This window comes from Dipodomys spectabilis, unplaced genomic scaffold, assembly GCF_019054845.1.
Source record: "Dipodomys spectabilis isolate Male_0828 unplaced genomic scaffold, ASM1905484v1 ptg000067l, whole genome shotgun sequence".
NCBI lineage: Eukaryota > Metazoa > Chordata > Mammalia > Rodentia > Heteromyidae > Dipodomys > Dipodomys spectabilis.
Window position 1 is genome coordinate 5,629,670 of NW_024870744.1, and position 20,534 is coordinate 5,650,203.

The 20,534-nt window shown below is 43.8% G+C and overlaps 1 protein-coding gene across 4 annotated transcripts in view; it reads right to left on the reverse strand.

Moving 5' to 3' along the window:
• Positions 1 to 20,534, reverse strand: part of Tsc1 (TSC complex subunit 1) — a 68,256-nt gene that overhangs the window by 11,662 nt on the left and 36,060 nt on the right. For 3 of the 4 annotated variants that reach the window (XM_042681044.1, XM_042681045.1, XM_042681046.1), the window contains exons 9-17: positions 16,494 to 16,669; positions 15,166 to 15,281; positions 14,731 to 14,842; positions 14,286 to 14,407; positions 10,876 to 10,945; positions 4,071 to 4,175; positions 3,351 to 3,909; positions 1,729 to 1,772; positions 738 to 904 (exon numbers count right to left, since the gene is read on the reverse strand). In XM_042681044.1, coding sequence (XP_042536978.1) covers positions 738 to 904; positions 1,729 to 1,772; positions 3,351 to 3,909; positions 4,071 to 4,175; positions 10,876 to 10,945; positions 14,286 to 14,407; positions 14,731 to 14,842; positions 15,166 to 15,281; positions 16,494 to 16,669 — 1,471 coding nt within the window. The remainder of the gene's footprint in view (positions 1 to 737; positions 905 to 1,728; positions 1,773 to 3,350; positions 3,910 to 4,070; positions 4,176 to 10,875; positions 10,946 to 14,285; positions 14,408 to 14,730; positions 14,843 to 15,165; positions 15,282 to 16,493; positions 16,670 to 20,534) is intronic. The other variant, XM_042681047.1, reaches the window with a different exon arrangement.

Below are 20,534 nucleotides of genomic sequence, written 5' to 3' on the forward strand. Positions count from 1 at the left end.
GTGACTTCACCACTCTTTCTGGGGTCCCACAGGACACAGCCCAGAACAGAACAAGGGTCCCCACCGCACCACGGCAGCACTGACTGGGGTTATTCCCCACCTCACCACGGCAGCACTGACTGAGGTCACCCCCCACCTCACCACGGCAGCACTGACTGAGGTCACCCCCCACCTCACCATGGCAGCACTGAGGTCACCCCCCACCTCACCACGGCAGCACTGACTGAGGTCACCCCCCCACCTCACCACGGCAGCACTGACTGAGGTCACCCCCCACCTCACCACGGCAGCACTAACTGAGGTACCCCCACCCCCCACCTTACCACGGCAGCACTGACTGAGGTCACCCCCCACCTCACCACGGCAGCACTGACTGAGGTCACCCCCCACCTCACCACGGCAGCACTGACTGAGGTCACCCCCCACCTCACCACGGCAGCACTGACTGAGGTCACCCCCCACCACACCACGGCAGCACTGACTGGGGTTATTCCCCACCTCACCATGGCAGCACTGACTGAGGTATCCCCACCCCCCACCGCACCACGGCAGCACTGACTGAGGTCACCCCCCACCTCACCACGGCAGCACTAACTGAGGTACCCCCACCCCCCACCTCACCATGGCAACACTGACTGAGGTACCCCCCCCACCTCACCACGGCAGCACTGACTGAGGTCACCCCCCACCTCACCACGGCAGCACTGACTGAGGTACCCCCACCCCTGCCATCTCACCATGGCAGCATTGTGTTCCTCCAGGGCCGCTGCTCTGATCACCTTGCGCAGGAGCCTCCTGTTCCGGAGCGCGTGCTGCTGCCTCTTAAAACGCTCATAGAGTAATTGGTTGTGCAGTAAAAGCAACTGGTCTCGAAGGGTGCGGATCTCATCTGAGGGAGGAGAGCCTGATTTTAAAGCAGAGGGAGGGTGGCGGAAATGCTTTTTATATATGGTTCCATGAAACCCCTTCCCTTAGTGTAAGAAACAATTCTGCTAAAACCAAATCACTATGCAAATGACCGACCAGTTGGTTCCCACCAACAGCTGCTGGCAGGAGGAGGGATGAAACTTTTCACTTGTCTCCTTGTTATTTTTATTTTTTGGGGGGCGTGATGGTGGTGGTGCCAATCCTTGGGCTTGAACTCAGGGCCTGGGTGCTTTCCCTGAGCTTTTTTGCTCAGAGCTAGCCATCTATCACTTGAGCAACAGCTCTACTTCTGGCTTTTTGGTGGTTAAGTAGAGATACAAGTTTTATTGACTTTCCTACCTGGGCTGACTTCGAACCATGATTCTTAGATCTCAGCCTCCTGAGTAGCTAGGATTATAGGTGTGAGCCTATTAAGCCAATGCCCAGTCCGCTGTCCAGTGCCTAGGTCCTGTCTTCCTTTTAAGATAACGCACCCCCAATTTTGCACATATTCCAGACTGCCTTGGTCTCTGTGTAGCTGCTCCTTGGCTACTGGGCTCACCTGTACCCAGAGAAGATCCCAGCATGTCTATGTCATATGGGAAGTGGGTGTGAAGTCTGCACCCATTGAATTTCTACTCCCAAGTGCACAGCACTTGTTACTTTTCAAAATAGGAAATGCTTAGTCTACAACTCCTGGGATCCTTGCACCAAGCTTATAAGCTGGCCAAAGTGGGAGCCCCAGGTCACGCTTCCTTCAAGGTCAGAAAAGGAACAAGAAAGTAGGGACCAGTGGATATAGCACTAAAGTAACAATTTTACCTCCAAAGTGGGTCCAGTCGACAGACTTGCTGGGTAAGGACAACCTAGGAAGAAGTTTTAAAATAATGAAGTTTCATATCAGAGCTAGAAAAAATTATCTCAACTTTCAATTGCAACAAGACTGCATCACTTCCTTATGGTCAGAATCTTCAATTACCTAAGAAAATGTCAAACTCTTCTAAGTTCGCCTGAAGTTGGGGCCTTAGAGGAAAGAACAAGTAGGCATCCTAATGCACACAACCCATCTCCAAAGAGGAGGAGCCACAACACCAATCCCATGGGCTCAATTGTGGCCTGGGTCTTGGGGTCAATTTGCCAAGGTGCTGAGTGGAAAAACACGGCTGCTTCCAGCCTTCTCTGTGGAGACACTCAAAGAGTAGCTCTCTCTGGAGAAGCTCCTGACACAGGTCTTAAGACAAAAGCAGGTCATTTTTCTGAGCCTGTTATACCAAGTCTCACTTACAAAGAGGAAGTTTGAGTAAAATTATTGTCACATTCCACAGAGGCTATTATAGGCAAGAAAGATAAGAACTAACATTCCCCAAGAGCTTGCGCAGAAATGGCAGAGGAGTCCAACTTTGGACAGGTTAGTCTCTTCCCTGGAAAGCCCTGAAAAGGGCAATAAACAAAAGCTAAAACTGAACCTGGTTGCCTTTGTGGGAAGGGGTAGCATTAGGCCATTTGAATTTTCATAAAATATTGATGACTTGCTCTTCTAGCTAATGAACTACGTCAGAAAACATTAACAAATATTCCTATATTCTTTGAGATACCACTTTGGTATAAAAAAAGCCTTTTTGGTTTTTTATTTTGGTTCAAGTTATACCACTTGAACTCAGGAGTTACACCACTTAAGCCCTCAACTCTATTTGGTTTAAGTTTATTTCTTTAGTTTATTTTTCAGAAGGATCTCATCATTTTGCCAGCGCTAGCCTGGGAGTACAGATGATATGTACCAGCAAACTTGGCTTGCTTTTTGAGATAGGGTCTTGTTAATTTTTTGCTCCAGTGGCCTGCAGACTGTGCTCCACCTATCTCTGCCTCCCCAGTAAGCAAGATTTATATGACACTACACCCAGCATAACATACATGTGTATATGTGTGTGTGTGAGTGTGTATGTGTATGGGTGTGTGTAGCGGGGGAGGGATAGGCAGGTGCTCTACCAACTTGAGCCACAGCACCACTTCTGGCTTCTTGCTCGTGAATTGGAATCAGATTTTTGGAGTCTCACAGATTTGTCTGCCTGGGCTGACTCCAAACCACGATCCTAGATCTCATCTCCTGAGTAGCTAAGATTACAGACACGAGCCACTGGTGCCCAGCTTATAACCGAATTTTTAAACTCCAGTTTTCAGAAAGCAAATATAAAAACATCTGACCCCTCTAACAGAACAATGGCACAAGAAAGAAACCTCATTTTAAAATAAAAAGCTATGTAAGGGCTCATCCAAGTACATGTGCCCTCACTCCTAGACAATGACAAGCCACAGATTGAATTCGAAGAGCACACAAGAGAACCCAATAACCTCTGGGTATGAATGGCAAGAGCAACTTCTGCCTGCACTTTTGTGCTTTCTGTACTTCCTGACAGAAAAGCCTAGATCCCCTGGGGCTTACTGACTTGTTCAGTTCCTTGCTATGTGCGTCTGCTCCCTGCTGTATCAGCCTGTCCAGTACTTCCATTGGGGAGGTAGAGGGCACGTAGTCTTCCTCAGGGCTTCCTTTCACCTTCTTTAACAGCTCCTCAGTTTTCTTGCTGACAAAGTAACGGGCAGTCTTTGGCAAGGCCACCTCGAAGAGATGATCATATGGGGGAGGCTGTGTACTTCCAAAGCCCGTACCCTTATGAGGCGGGATTTTGCAAGGGCTGGGAGTGAGGATACTGGTCTCCAGAGAAGTCTGGCGGTCCCTGTCCTCAGCAGGGCTGGAGTCAGCACCTCCACAGGGCAGGTCAATGGGAGTAAAGGCTTGCTTTGGTGTGTCAGGCCCACGCTTGTCCAGGGAGGAGTGGAAGGGTTCAGGGTTCACAATGGAGCCCCGAGTCCCTGATGGGGCTGAACATGTTTTCCGCTGAGAACCTGGGAGACTGTCTCGGTAGAATGGAGAGTCAAAACCTCCCCGAGGAACCACAGGATCCGCCTCTGCAGTGGTGATCTCAGAAAGCTCTTTAGATATTGCAGCTGAAACGAGGACAGAAAACAAGACAAGGCCTAGTAAACATTCAGTGTAAGCACATCTGACAGAGGTCCCAGGAAAAAACACCCACCATTAATCACCAGACAAGAAAACACAACCAAGCTGTGCATGCTGACGCTAGAGCCAGTTCTGTGGGATACTGTACCTTCTTCCTTATCTTTTTCAATACTGTCTTCCTCAGAGGCCAGATCACCCAAAAACACCGGAAGATCACTTAGAGTAACAGAACCTTTGCTTCCATGTAGCTCTTCTGAAGAGAAACAGAGACAATTCCAGTCAAATAAATATGAGTAAGTACAAAGCTGCTTGTGTTACAATCAAACGTGCATGTGATCATTCTTCCTGCCCGTTAGAGGCTGGAAATGACCCTCTTCTGAGGCTACCTCAAAAGGCTATGGTAGGGGGGGGACCAAGATGGCGACGGGGCAGTAGGGAAACGCCACAGCTCTCTCCAACCAAAAAGAGAGTTCGAGTTCCAACGTTTAATCTCCCCAAGAGACCGACAACAACAAAAAGACGAACACTCAGAGAAAAACCAGAGGTGGAAAATAACAAAAAAAGAAAGAGAGGAAAAGAAGAATTTCAGAACAGAGAAGAGCGAAGACCCCTCCCCCAACCTTTACTGGCCGCGCAGCAGTGTGCCAAGCCGCCGGCCAGCTGGCCCGGCGGGGGCTGCCGGAGCCACAGAGACACAGGGGGCTTCTTGCAGATCACCAGGTACCGGATTGCAGAACAGCGGATCGCCAGGAACAGAGAAACCTACCAGCCGGGAGTCTCCACGAGGATCCCACCCCCACCCCTCACTCTCCACTGGAGCGGAGAGGCTCCATACCGCCAAAGCAGCCCGGCACCAGCAGCGCGACAAAGGGACCTGTCCGCAGACCACCCGCCCAATCGCGATCGCAACTACCAGGCGGGGGGCCGCCCAACCCAGCCCGCAACCACCCCAACTGAACTCGGATTGCAACAACAACTGACGACCTACAGGAATCAGCAACCAAGCAAAGACAGACACACCAAAACAAGATTGAAGAGCAGTCTCCTGAACCCCCATGCGAAAATCACAGAGAAAAATCACAAGGTTTACCACTACCCAGGACAGCAAGCTCACCTCAAAAGCCAGCAGCCACACAGGGGAGAGCCCCAGTGGGAGCAAAGCAGGAATGGAAGACAAAAACTACATCCAAGGGTTGCTGGAGGCAATGACTCAAGAAATAAAGCGAGAAATGGATCAGAAATTGAAAGAGCACAAGGATGAACTATCAAAAGATATACAGGACATCAAACAAAAGTTGGATGCAAAAATAGAAGCGGCACAAACCTCAGTAAGAAGTGAGATAAACGCCAAATTAGAGGTAATGCATACTGATCTCACCTCATTGAGAGGTGAGATCAGTACTCTGAGAACCAACATTGAATCCATAAAGGGATCCATTTCCACCATGCAAACCACAATAGAAGCCACAGTCAACAGAGTGAATGAAATGGAAGGTAGAGTGTCAGATACAGAAGACAGAATACACCAACTGGACCAAAAAGTGACAGATATGGAAAAATCACTCAAATTAAACCAAAGGGAAATTCAAGAGCAAGCAGATAATGCTAAAAAATTTAACCTTCGCATAATCGGAGTGGACGAAGGTGAGGAATTCCAGAGCAAGGGAATGCAACACCTATTTAACAAGATAGTCAATGAAAATTTTCCCCACCTCAAAAACGACCATCTTAACTACATCACAAAAGCTTATCGAACACCCAACAAGCAAGATCCCAGGAGAAACACTTCTAGGCACATTATAGTAAAAATGATGGATCTGAATAATAAGGAAACAATCCTGCATGCAGCAAAAATGAAGAAGGAGCTATACTACAACGGGAAAAAAATTAGAATCACTGCAGATCTCTCCACACAAACAATGAATGCAAGAAAAGCCTGGGAAAGCACCATACGAGCCCTGAGAGCCAATAACTGCCAACCCAGACTGATATACCCGGCAAAGCTAGCATTCACATTCGATGGAGAACTGAAAACTTTTAATAGCAAAGAAAAACTAAATGAATACATAAACATTAAGCCAGCATTACAAAGAATTCTAAGAGGGGGGACACAACCTGAAGAAAGCAACCAGGAACTGGGACCTGCCCCAAACAGGCATTACTCAAAGTCTAACTGAGCAAGCACAGGAGGAAAGGAAAGAAGAAAAACTTAGGAAAACGGAATGGCAGGGACAACAATGCATCTCTCTATACTTTCTCTTAATATAAATGGGCTGAATTCGCCAATTAAAAGAAAACGAACTGAGGACTGGATCAGAAAACAAGACCCATCCATCTGTTGCCTTCAGGAGACCCACCTCTCAGCCAAACATACAAACAAACTCAGAGTGAAGGGGTGGAAAAGGATCTACCAATCAAATTCCCCCAATAAGAAAGCAGGTGTAGCTATCCTGATATCTGACAAAATAAACTTTTCATTAAAATCAGTACAGAAAGACAAGGACGGACACTACGTATTAATAAAGGGAACAATCCAAGAGGAGGGTATAACCATCATCAACTTATATGCCCCAAATATCGGTGCACCCAGATATGTTAAACAAATGCTCTCAAAGTTACAGAATAAAATAGATCCCAATACGATAATACTAGGAGACTTTAACACGCCACTCTCACCAAAGGACAGGTCTACCAACCAGAGGATTGGCAAAGAAGCTACCGAATTAAGTGAGGCCATACCTCAAGCGGAATTAACTGACATCTACTGAGTATTTCACCCTAAAACAACACAGTACACATTCTTCTCAGCAGCTCATGGAACTTTCTCCAAAATAGACCATATCATAGTTCATGCAAGGAACTTAAGCAAATACAAAGGGATCGACATAATCCCCTGTATCCTATCTGACCACAGTGGAATCAAGCTAGCTCTCAATAACAAAGCATACCGCAGAAATTTCTCTAATACATGGAAATTGAACAGCACACTCCTTAACAAGGCCTGGGTAACAGAAGAGATCAGAGAAGAAATAAAGCATTTCCTACAACTCAATGAAAATGAAAACACCTCACAAAGAAACTTGTGGGACACAGCAAAAGCAGTCCTGAGGGGCAAATTTATTGCCCTCAGTGCCCACATCAAGAGAATGGAGACAGACCAAGTAAATAATCTCATGTTGCAACTAAAACAGCTAGAAAAACAAGAAAAAATGGGACCTAAAGCTACTAGACGAAGCCAGATAACCAAATTGAGAGCAGAGATTAACCAATTAGAAAATCAGAAAACCATAACCAAAATAAACCAAACAAAAAGCTGGTTCTTTGAAAAAATAAACAAAATTGATGGCCCGTTGGCAAGATTAATTAAAAAAAGAAGAGAGGAAACCCATATTAATAGGATTAGGGATGCCACGGGAAACATCACAACACGTACCCAAGATATCCAAACAATTCTAACAGACTACTTTCAAAAGCTATACTCTCTAAAGGAAGAAAATCTGGCGGAAATGGATGCATTTTTAGAGAAATACAAGTTACCCAAACTGAGCAAAGAAGAAGTTAACCAATTAAATAAGCCAATATCCTATAATGAGATACAGGAAGCTATCAAAAGTCTTCCAACAAAAAAAAGCCCAGGACCAGATGGATTCACAGCAGAATTCTATAAGACCTTTAAAGAAGAACTAATACCCATACTCCTCAAGCTCTTCAGAGAAACAGAGAAGGAGGGAGCTATCCCAAACTCATTCTACGAAGCCAATATCACACTCATCCCCAAACCAGGCAAAGACCCAACCAAAAAGAAGAATTACAGGCCAATCTCCTTGATGAACACAGATGCAAAGATCCTTAACAAGATTCTAGCTAACAGAATCCAGAAACACATTAAAAAAATAATACACTATGATCAGGTAGGCTTCATCCCAGAGACACAGGGATGGTTTAACATACGTAAGTCAATAAATGTAATCCAGCATATCAACAGAGCCAAGGTCAAGAATCACATGATTATCGCCACAGATGCAGAAAAGGCCTTTGATAAAATTCAACATTCATTCATGCTAAAAGCTCTGGAGAAAATAGGAATAGAAGGAACATTTCTAAAAACAATAGAAGCCATTTATGACAGACCAATAGCCAATATTATACTTAATGGGGAAAAGCTACAACCAATCCTCCTAAAAACAGGAACAAGGCAAGGATGTCCACTGTCTCCACTCCTCTTCAACATAGTCCTAGAACCCTTAGCCAGGGCAATAAGGCAAGAAAAAGACATTAAAGGGATCTGCATAGGGAAAGAAGAAGTTAAACTATCCCTTTTTGCAGACGACATGATACTATACCTCCACGATCCCAAAAACTCCATCCCCAAACTTTTAGAAATCATAAGTCACTTCGGCAAAATAGCAGGATACAAAATAAACCCACAAAAATCAGTTGCCTTCCTATACACTGATAACGCACAGGAAGAGAGGGAAATAAAGGGAGCAACCCCATTCACAATAACCTCCCAAAAAATAAAATATTTAGGAATTAACCTAACCAAAGATGTAAAAGAACTATTTAATGAGAACTATAAAAAGTTAAAGAAAGAAATTGCAGAAGACACTAGGAAATGGAAAGACCTCCCATGCTCCTGGATAGGCCGACTTAATATAGTAAAGATGGTGATACTTCCAAAACTAATATACAAATTCAATGCAATTCCTATTAAAATCCCAATGACGTACATCACTGAAATACAGAAAACAGTCCAAAAATTTATATGGAACAACAAAAGACCTAGAATAGCCAAAACAATTCTAGGGGATAAAGACAATATGGGAGGGCTATCCATGCCGAACTTCAAACTCTACTACAGAGCTATAATCACAAAGACAGCATGGTACTGGCACAAAAACAGACCCGAAGACCAATGGAACAGAATAGAAGATCCAGATATAAATCCACAGGCCTACAGCCAGCTGATATTCGACAAAGGAGCCAAAGACATACAATGGAAGAAACACAGCCTCTTCAACCGCTGGTGCTGGGAAAACTGGGCAGCCACATGCAGAAAACTAAAAGTGGACCCCAGCCTATCACCATGCACCAACATCAACTCAAAATGGATTAAAGACCTTAACATTAAACCTGAATCTCTGAAACTACTACAGGACAGAGTAGGAGAGACACTTGAACTAATAGGCACAGGAAGGAACTTCCTGAACAGAGTCCCAGGGTCACAACAAGTTGGAGAGAGACTCGACAAATGGGACTACCTTAAAATAAAAAGCTTCTGCACAGCTAAATCTATCGCAACTAAGCTAGAAAGACAACCAACTAATTGGGAAAAAATATTTACCAGCAATATATCAGACAAGGAGTTAACATCCTGTATATACAGGGAACTCAAGAAACTAATCCCTCCCAAACCTAACAAACCAATTACTAAATGGGCAAGGGAACTAAAGAGGGACTTCTCAAATGAAGAAATAAAAATGGCAAAGAAACACATGAGGAAATGTTCATCATCCCTGGTGGTGAAGGAAATGCAAATAAAGACAACCCTGAGATACCACCTTACCCCAGTCAGAATGTCCCACATCCACAAATCAGCCAACGACAAATGCTGGAGGGGATGTGGAGAAAGAGGAACCCTATTACACTGCTGGTGGGAATGTACACTTATACAACCACTTTGGAAAGCAGTCTGGAGGGTCCTTAGAAAGCTAAAGATTGACCTCCCTTACGACCCAGTCATACCACTTCTAGGCATCTACCCTGAACAACAGGAACCAATATACAAGGACACGTGCACCTCCATGTTTATTGCAGCACTGTTCGCAATAGCTAGGATATGGAAACAACCTAGGTGCCCCACCACAGATGAATGTATCCAAAAATTGTGGTATCTATACACAATGGAATATTATGCAGCCATTAGAAATGACAAAATAATGGCATTTTCAGGGAAATGGATGGAGCTAGAAGGAATCATGTTGAGCGAGGTAAGCCAAGAACGAAGAGACAAACGGTACATGGTCTCCCTGATAAGTGGATGCTAAATCCAAAAGGTTAGGTGAAACGACAAAACTAACAGGACCTAAGAAACAAAGAACTCCTGCTCATCTGGTCGAACCACTACTAAATATCCCCATGCTGCTGATCACAAATATGGTATATAACATGTGAACAGTGTTATATATTACAGACTGTGGTAGACAATTTGCTCCAGGGAAGTTAGAATGAACTTGTGATTTTGAAATTATGTAATCATTTAATCACAATCAAAAAAAAAAAAAAGAATCTCGGGGAAGGGAGGGAGGGAGGGGATGGTATGGGGAAAACAATGGAGGGGGTAACAATGTTCAAGAGGAAGTGTACTCATAACCTCACTCATGCAACTGTAACCCTCTGTATAGTAGCTTTCCAATAAAAAAAAAAAAAAAAAGGGCTATGGTATTAATAATCCCACTGAACATACAATGCTCAGGCTTTAACATCTCTGAGAACAAATAAAACCACATAGCTTGACCAGCTTAAACACAGAGCAGTAATTTAGGACAGTAGCTTGAACATTTTTTTCTTATTATTAGATTAGCTTTTAGAATTCACTACTTGTTTCCTATTTCTAAAGGTCAGAGTTCTGGGCTGGGAAGGTGGCTCAGTGGTAGAGTGCTTGCCTTGCATGCATGAGGCCCTGGGTTCAATTCCTCAGCACCACATAAGCAGAAAAAGCCAGGAGTGGCACTGTGGCTCAAGTGGTAGAGCACTAGCATTGAGCTGAAGAGCTGAGGGACAGTGACCAGGCCCAGAGTTCAGACCCACGACAAAAAAAATAATAATAACTAAAGGTCAGAGTTCTGTGACACATTCCAGTGTTTTGTGATATTTCCACCTATCTTTGCTTTTAAATACATGTAGTCTATTTGGAAGAGACAGTGTGGTCTCTCATTACCCAGAAAGTTTACCTAATCCTCTATCATTCGGAAGATGGTGCTGTCTGTGTAGACATGGCCTTGCAGAATCGGTTCTCTCTTCCTGCAAAGATAAGCACAATTTATACCGCATAGTAAAAAATGTTGCACATGTTCTTTAGAATATATAGCTTAAAGGTCAAGTCAGTGATTTTTAAACTGTTTAATTTCAGGATCCCTTTATATTCCTAAATATAAAGAACCTTAAGCACTAATTGTTACTGCATTAGAACTTAAAACAGGAATTAAATAAAAAGTTTTAGGGCTGGGAAGGTGGTTCAGTGGAAGAGCGCTTGCCTTGCATGTATGAGGCCCTGGGTTCAATTCCTCAGCATCACATAATCAGAAAAAGCCGGAAGTGGCAATGTGGCTCAAGAGCACTGGTCTTGAGCTGAAGAGCTGAGGGACAGCAGCCAGGACCAGAGTTCAGGCCCACGACGACCACCACCACCACCAACAACAACAAAAGTTTAATTTAAAAATAACAAATCTTCCAGATGCTGGTAGCTCACGGCTGTAATCCTAGCTACTCAAGAGGCTGAGATCTGAGGACTGTAATTTGAAGCCACCTGGGCAGGAAAGTCTGTAGTCTGTAAGATTCTCACCTCCAAAAAACTACTCAGAAAAAGCCAGAAGTGGCTATGACTCAAGTGGTAGAGCCCTAGCCTTGAGCAAAAAGAAGTTAAAGAGCCGGGGGCTGGTGGCTCACACCTGTAATCCTAGCTACTCGGAAGGCTGAGATCTGAGGATCGTGGTTCAAAGACAGGTTCAAAGCCAGCCCAGGCAGGAAAGTCTGTGAGACTGTTATCTCCAATAAACCATTCAGAAAACTGGAAGTGGCACTGTGGCTCAAGAGGTAGAGTGCTAGCCTTGAGTTGAAGAGCTGAGGGACATCACCCAGGCCCAGAGTTCAAGCCCCATGATTGACAACAACAACAACAAAAAAGGAGTTCAGGGACAGTGCCTAAGCCCTAGGTTCAAGCCCCAGGACCAGCCTCACTCCCTAAAATAATAAATAAAACTAAAACTAAACAAATCTATGCCATGTTAACATATATAGTTTTAATTTTTTTTAAAAAACTATTTTTCTAAAACAATAAAACATGTATATTTTGTAATTTCCTTACTATCTGGCTCAATGCTGCATTTCCCTGTCCTTTTTGTTTTTTGGTCAGTCATGGGGCCTGAACTCTGGGCCTAGATACTGTCCCTCAGCTCTTCAGCTCAGGACTAGTACCCTACCACTTGAGCCACAGTGGCCACTTCTGGCTTTTTCTGCTTATGTGGTGCTGAGGTATCGAACCCAGGGCCTCATGCATGCAAGGCAAGCGCTCTACCACTGAGCCAACTTCCTAGCCCTAATTTTTTTTAAAGTATTATTTGTGAAGCATTAATTTATTATTTATTTATTTATTTAAAATTTTTTTGGGTCCAGTCATGGGGCCTAAACTCTGGGCCTAGGTGCTGTTCCTCAGCTCTTCAGCTAAAGGCTAGCACTTACCACTTGAGCCACAGTGCCACTTTCAGGGTTTTTTTTTCTGCTGATGTAGTACTGAGGAACGGAACCCAGGGCCTTATGCATGCAAGGCAAGTGCTCTACCACTGAGCCACCTTCCCAGCTCCCCTCCTCCCCCATCTATTTCTATACTCTATGTCCTACACTATGTTACTGAAGTACATGAAAAAAGTCTGTAGCCATCCAAATATGTAGCTACGAAAAGTACACCAAGGTTAACCTTTCATAAAATTGTGAGCAATTATCTCTAATCTCATAAAGAAACTTGATAAGTGGTAGTTTTAAAAGTTAGTTGCATGTAGAATCTGAAACACTCTCCATACTATGGTAAAATCCACTGGATTTTAATACAAGTTTTTAAAAATATTTATTGTGATTAGTAAAGTGTGTACAGAGGTGTTACCATTACTTAAGTCAAATTATGAATACATTTTCTTTTTGGACAATGTCACCCCCTCCTTTGCTTTCTCCCAGCTTCCCCCTGCCATCCCTTATCCACAAATTGCAGAGTGCGTTTTCCACAATGTCTACTGAGTACCATGCCTGCATTTGTTCACCCTTCCTCCCTCTCCACTTTCTGTACTATACTTTGCCCCCCGAAAGACAAAAAAATAAAAGCAAAATATAAACCACCAGCAGCAATAACAGCAACCAAAAAACCCAATGTTTCCATTTCCTGCCATTTGTTTTGATAAACAGTATGTTATACTTTTGGTTTCCTCTCCTAAGATTATCTTCCTTCAGTCTGACTGTGTGTGTGAATGCCTAGAATACTAACACAAGTTTGGGAGGGTTTTTTTTGTTTGTTTGTTATTGTTGTTTTTTTGCCAGTCTGAGGTTTGAGTTTTCGGCCTGGGTGCTGTCTCTGAGCTCCTTTTGCTTAAGACTAGTGCTCTACCACTTTGAGCCACAGTGTCACTTACATCTTTTTCTGTGATTAACTGGAGATAAGAGTCTCACAGACCTTCCTGCCCAGGCTGGCTTTGACCAGTGATCCTCAGATCTCAGCCTCCTGAATAACTAAGATTACAGGTGTGAGCCACCAGTGCCCATCTAATACAAGTTTTTTGTGTGTGTGTTTTATTTTTGCCAATCTGGGGACTTGAACTCAGGGCCTGGGCACTGTCCCTGAGTCTCTCTGTGCTCAAGACTAGCACTCTACCACTAAGCCACATTCCCAGCCCACAAGTTTTTTAATATTCTTATTTCACTTAATTTTATCATTGGCTATAAATACTATCAGTTGTTCCCCTTGGTTCACTGTTTAGCAAATGCCTGCCAGATATCCAAATCTGAATAACCAGTTTGTCAGCACCTGATCTTTCAAAGAAAACTAGTGTTCTATGAAAAAGAGCAGCTAATTCAGCACTAATACAATCCCACAGGGCCTATGACGACCTAATTCTTTGCTGTGCAATACACGTGCTTTTTACATATTTTCTATTCTGCCACAAAGAATATTAATATATAATCTCAAGGGCCTAAGTTTAATAAAGTTCATCACTTTAATTTAGAATACTCAAAAAGTGTGGCTTTTTTTCTTCTGTTTTTAAATTTAAAGAACATGCCAAGGAAGAATAAAATGCCAACTGAGCCAGCTTGGCTTGATTCACAACACAGGACTACCATTCTACCCACACACTGATTCTGTACCATAAAGCACAAATGCCAATGCTGCAGGAAGGACAAACAATAGCTAGGATTACCAGGAAAGAAGATCTGACCTACTGATTCCTGGGAAGGATTGTGGAATCCTTAGGGTCAGCAGATCAGACTCTGAGAAATACTCAAGAGCCTATCCTATATTATTCTGACTGGACACCATCATATTTTGAGTCAGAATTCCATCTGGCATTACTAGGCTTCATAAGGTGAAGCTGGCACGCACCTTCCTGGGGGGTGTGGCTGTGGCCTGGGGGGTGTGGGAAATGTGCACATAGTCATCTGGATGGCAGGTTGGGGCTGGAGGAGGAGAGGTTGCTGGGGTTCCCAGAGGAGTTCCTTTTCCACCTGCCCAGAGACAAGGGTGAAATAAATAAATAAGTACTGAATCTAAGTATTAGAAAAACAGACAATTCTTATCAGCATAATTATTACCACAAATTAGCCTGGAGAGTTAACTTCATGGGGATCTACATGAGTGTCTGTCTCTGTCTCTGACTCTCTCCCCCTTTCTTTTTATGGTTTACTTACTCATTCTGAAAGTCCCAGAAATGTGCATTAGGTGTCAAGAGCATTGTCAAGTATCCCCCAAACTCACTATGAGATCTGAACGGTGCTATCACAAAGGCAGGCCAAAACCAACCAATGAGATCCAATTATAACATACGTACCAGTTGTGCCAAAAACTTTACTGTAAGGATGGGACAAATCAGATGGGACATTTCCAGGAGATGTTGGAGGAGTGGTCATACCACAAACCGAAGATGGGCTCCAAAGAGTAGCCTGGGAAGTTAATAAAGTACATCAGTAGCAGCAAATGAATACTGCATCCTGCCTCAGATTTAAATCTGAAGTTCACTTTAAATTTAGCCTGTATAATTGTAAAGAGGCATCCCAGTAAAACTTTATCAATAGACAAACTGCAATTTAAATGTCTGAACTCCAAGATGTACAAGTAGCAAAAGCAGCTTTCTTTGTTCTTATCAAGGGCCCTCAAAAGGGCCTCACGCAATGTGAAAATTTCCCAACCATATACTAAATCTTAACCCAAACAGTCAGCTTCACCAGGAGGCAGAGACAGACAGGCACACTGTGAAACACCATACTTGTAGCGGCTCAGGTAACAGCCGTGCCGATGGGGAACTCAGAGTCTGAGGTAGCTGCCTGGGCGTACTGAACAACATCAGTTGAGTGGTGGAGTAAGGGGTGGAAGTAGCACTCCCTGAAACAAAAGGGAAGAACACAAAGGGTGAGAGTGGGCTTCAGATAGTTCTAGACCATCTGGCAATGTTCAGTTCTCTTCATTAAAAAAAAACAATTATTACAGCTGGGCACCGGTGGCTAACACCTGTAATCCTAACTACTCAGGAGGCTAAGATCTGAGGACTGCAGTTCAAAGACAACTGGGGCAGGAAAGTCTGTGAGATCTTTATCTCTAGAAAACCAGTGGCACTGTAGCTCAAGTGGTAGAGTGCTTGCCTTGAACTGAAGAGTTCAGGGGCAGCGTCCAGGCCCAGAGGCAGAGTTCAAGCCCCATGACTGGTTGTAGTAAGATCTGAACCCAGGGGCTCATGCTTGTCAAGTGCCCAGAGCTTTTTTGCTTTATCTTTTAGGTGTGGTCTTACTTTCTTTTAGCCTAAGACTGAGATTTTCCTAACCTATGCCTCTCAAACTGGGATTACAGGCATGAACCATCATATCTACATTACATTGAGACTATGTTTGTTTTTGTGGATGGAATTTTCTTTCAAGTTAGTTTCTGTTAATTAGATGTAACTTTTTTTTTTTTTTTTTTTGCCAGTCCTGGGACTTGAACTCTGGACCTGGGTGCTGTCCCTGAGCTTCTTTTGCTCAAGGCAAGCACTGTACCACTTGAGCCATAGTACCACTTCTGGCTTTTTTGAGTAGTTTTTAAGTAACAGATTTTAACAGACCTTTTTTAAGTAATAGATCTTAAAAGATCTGTTAATGCTCTTTGAAAATGAAAGTTCTGGGAGGTCTGATGTCATTAAGCCTCAGGATAATGGGAGACTGCACACTGTGTATGACAGCTTCAGTGGTGCAGCCTATGTTGAAAACTAAGATTTTTCTGTGAATCTAGTTTAAATTGTCCAATTTTTCTCAGTGTTATAGCCCAGCAAGCCTCATCTGAAGTACCTAGAAAAAAATCAGGAAACTACCTTAGGATGTAGGGCCTAGCTGTCAAATACTTAAGCCCTTTCTTTGTTAAGTGCTGAGGGCATATCTCCAAATCTATGAATGCACTATCAGGTAGGAGATCAAGAACAACTGAACTTGAAGGAGAAATTAATCAGAAGAAAAGAAAGGCAAACTCAAATTTAAATACTTGGGTGAAAATTCCTGGGACATAAAATAAATATTGTCCTAGGGAAAGGCCATCAAAAATCAACAAAGAGAAATAACACTTTTTTACCATAGCTATTCTGTGTATCAACATAGGGGCTGGTGGTAACATCAGCTGAACGAGGAGGAAAGCGGGTAAAGAGCTGGTGAGACACAGAATAACCATCTTCATAGGAGGCTTCCGTAGGGTCCAGGGAGATTTTGGCACACTCTATTACCACATCATGAGTTTCTAATTTCTTCCACCTGGAAAAGGTTAACGGAAGTCAAGAAAAGCAAATATTAACTCATTTAATCACATCAATTAAATTAGTTAAAAAGGCCAACTCAGTGCCAGCCATGGGACTGTGACTGGCAACAAACGAGGTAGAACAATGGTAGGCCCAAGTAGAAAACAGTACTAGTTGAAGAACTAGCCATTCATCTTCCAAGCCTATTCTTCCCTATTTAAGAAGAACACCAAACTGGACACTGGTGGCTTATACCTGTAATCCTAGCTACTCAGAAAGGTGGTATCTGAGGATTGTGGTTTGAAGCCAGCTTGGGCAGTAAAGTCTGTGAGACTCTTATCTTCAATAAACTACTCAAAGAAGCCAATGGCTCCAGTGGTAGAGCGTTTGCCTTGGGCAAAAGAAATTCAGGGCAGCACCTAGGCCCAGAGTTCAAGTTCCAAGACTGGCCAAAAAAAAAAAAAAAATTTACATCAAACTAACAGAAACTAATGTGAAAGAAAATTCCATCCACAAAACAAGCATAGCCTCAATGTAACATAAACGCTGTGGAGCAAGTCTTCGAACAAATGTCACCAAGGAGTAGGGTAAGCCTGTAAGCTGGGCTGACTTAAAGTTTCCTAGAAAGTCACAGGATTCTTCTATTCTTCTATGTAAAAGGTTACAGCTAGAGAGAACATTTAAAGAGCTGTCTGGAGCTTCCTGTTGTAAGCCCCACTTCCACCTTTACCACTTATCCTGTAGATATGGATGTACAGCAAGACATACACTAATGATCAGCACAGCACAACATATGATAGAAGACAGGAACAACATTCTTTTTTTTTTTTTTTTGGGGGGGGGGGTTCCGGTCATGGGGCCTCAACTCTGGGCCTGGGTGCTGTCCTCAGCTCTTCAGCTCAAGGCTAGTGCTCTGCCACTTGAGCCACAGCGCCACTTCTGGCTTTTTTTTTTTTTTGCTTATGTGGTGCTGAGGAACCGAACCCAGAGCCTCATGCATGCAAGGCAAGCGCTCTACCACTGAGCCACCTTCCCAGCCCCAAGGAAAGATATTCTACAACAGAAATGTTAATACACCATCAGGAAAAACAGGTTTTCCACACATCAAGGGTTGCCAGAGGCAGGGGAAGAATGCAAGGAACTTCTTCTTTTTTTTTTTTTTTTTGTCGTCGAGAGGCTTGAACTCTGGGCCTGGGCGCTATCCCTCAGCTCTTCAGCTCAAGGCGAGCGCTCTACCACTTGAGCTTCAGCGCCACTTCCGGTTTTCTGAGTGGTTTATTGGAGATAGGAGTCTCACAGTCTCTCCTGCTCGGGCTGGCTTTGAACCGTGATCCTCAGATCTCAGCCTCCTGAGTAGCTAGGATTACAGGCGTGAGCCACCAGCGCCCAGCTGCAAGGAACTTCTTGAGGCCATGGAAATATTCTTTATTGGGATTATGACTTTTGTCAAAACTTAATAAATTTTATTGTGTAAATTTTAGTCCACACTATACAAGTTTTAAAATCATGCCTTCAAGAATTAAATGATCCAGGGGCTGGCAAGATGGCTCAGTGGTAGAGCACTTGCTTTGCATGCATGAAGCCCTGGGTTCGATTCCTCAGCGCCACAATAAGCAAAAAGAAAAAAGCCGGAAGTAGTGCTGTGGCTCAAGTGGTAGAGCACTAGCCTTGAGCTGAAAAGCTGAGGGACAGTGCCCAGGCCCAGAGTTCAGGCCTCACGACCAGACCCCTTCCCCCCCCCCCCCCCCCCCCCCCGCCAAAAAAAGAATTAAATGATCCAGAATGTAATCTTTTTTTTTTTGGGGGGGGGGGGTCGGTCATGGGGCCTGAACACTGTCCCTCAGCTCTTCAGCTCAAGGCTAGTACTCTACCACTTGAGCCACAGCGCCACTTCCATTTTTTTCTGCTTAGTGGTGCTGAAGAATCGAACCCAGGGTCTCATGCATGCAAGACAAGCACTCTACCACTGAGCCACCTTCCCAGCCCCCAGAATCTTAAATTTAAAAAGGATACAAAACTTTTCAGGCATAGGTCCACAAGTAGATCTGACAATGTTAAGTATTTAAGTGAATGTGGCTCAGTGGTGAAGGACTTGCCTAGTAGTGTTCAAGAGGCCAGGCCTGAGTTGGATCCCTGCACATGTCCATTTTCTTTCAGCTCCTCTGTATTTGTCATTTGTTCCACAGCAGTCCTGATAATTGGCAGGATATTTGACATATGAATACCTGCTCAACACAGCATTATTGCAGGTGTTTCTACGCCCCTGGTGATTCTAGCTGGGATCCTCACTTTCCGTTCCACCTCAGAGAGGGGCACTCCAAGGCTGGCTCTAGTGAGATGTGTGACCTTGACAACGGATGCAGAATGCTCACTTCTTACAAGTTAAAAATTCCCTATATACAGAAGTGTGTCCAGGGCATGGGGGTGAGGCAGCTTCACTGAACAGCAACTGAGCAGAGGTGGCAAGGACATGGGCCCCTAGGGTTCTCACTGGACTTGTATATGGGGGCAGAATCATCTTCCCACATCCTTAGCAGAGCTAGAACATGAGCAAGGAGGAGGAAGGAAGAGAAGAAGAATGCCCATGGCTCATACCTGTAATCCTAGCTACTCAGGAGGCTCAGATCTGAGAATCACAGCTCACAACTAGCCCAGGGCAGTAAAGTCCGTACAACTCCCTCCTTCCCTCCTTCCTTCCTTCCTTTCTTCCTTCCTGCCAGTCCTGGGGCTTGAACTCAGGGCCTGGGTACTGTCCCTGAGCTTCTTTTGCTCAAGGCTAGCACTCTACCAACTTGAACCACAGCAACACTTCTGGCTTTTTCTGTTTATTTGGTACTGAGGAATTGAACCCAGACTTCATACATGCTAGGCAAGCACTCTACCACTAAGCCACATTCCTAGCCCCTTTGTGAGACTCATATCTCCAATTAACCACCAGAAAAAAGAAGTGGCACTGGGGTTCAAGTGGTAGAGGCTACCCTTGAGCACAAAGAGGCCCAGGCACAACACTTAGGCCCTTAGGAGTTTAAGCCCCACAACTGACCAAAAAAAAAGGGGAGGGGGTAACTATAGTAGTAAAGGGAACCTCTGGGTCTCCCTCTAACCTTTACTTCCAATGCTGTTGGCTAACTTGCTACTGTACTTTAGTATTTTCTAAAAATACGCTCTATGCTTTTTCTTTCTTGATATGACTTTTAGACTTTAGACTTTATCAGCCTCCTATTATAGTAGGAGCAGACTGAGGTTGCTGTCCTTTGTCTTGTCTCTCCTCCTCAATGATCTCAGAAGTGTACCATTATTTTTTTCATTGTTTTCATTTTTTTAATAAAATCTATTTCAATAATCATTAAGAAAAGAGTATTGGGTTGGGAAGGTGGCTCAGTGGTAGAGTGCTTGCCTTGCATGCATGAGGCCCTGGGTTCGATTCCTCAGCACCACATAAGCAAAAAGAAAAAAGATGGAAGTGGCACTGTGGCTCAAGTGGTAGAGCGCTAGCCCCACGACCGGACCAAAAAAAAAAAAAAGAAAAGAGTATTAAGAACTATTCGCAGCTGAACCAAATACAACATTGATATCTTCTTATTTGGCTTTCCTGGAGTTTTAATAGTTGTTTCTTTTTCTCTGTTTTCTCTTTCTTCTTTTCCATTTTTTTTTTCTCAACTTAGGACACAATACCTAATTTTTATTTAGTGAAATGCGACTATGTCAATCTACTCCATAGCATGGACCTTATGAATCTTCAGACTGCTGTTTCTTGACACTTCCCTAGGCTACAACCCCAGCTTCCTGAACTGTGTCTTCCTCCTCCTTGTTGTACCTGATGTTGATAAAATACATGCTCTTATAGCTAGCCAAGGATCATGGAAGGCAAATTTGAGTCC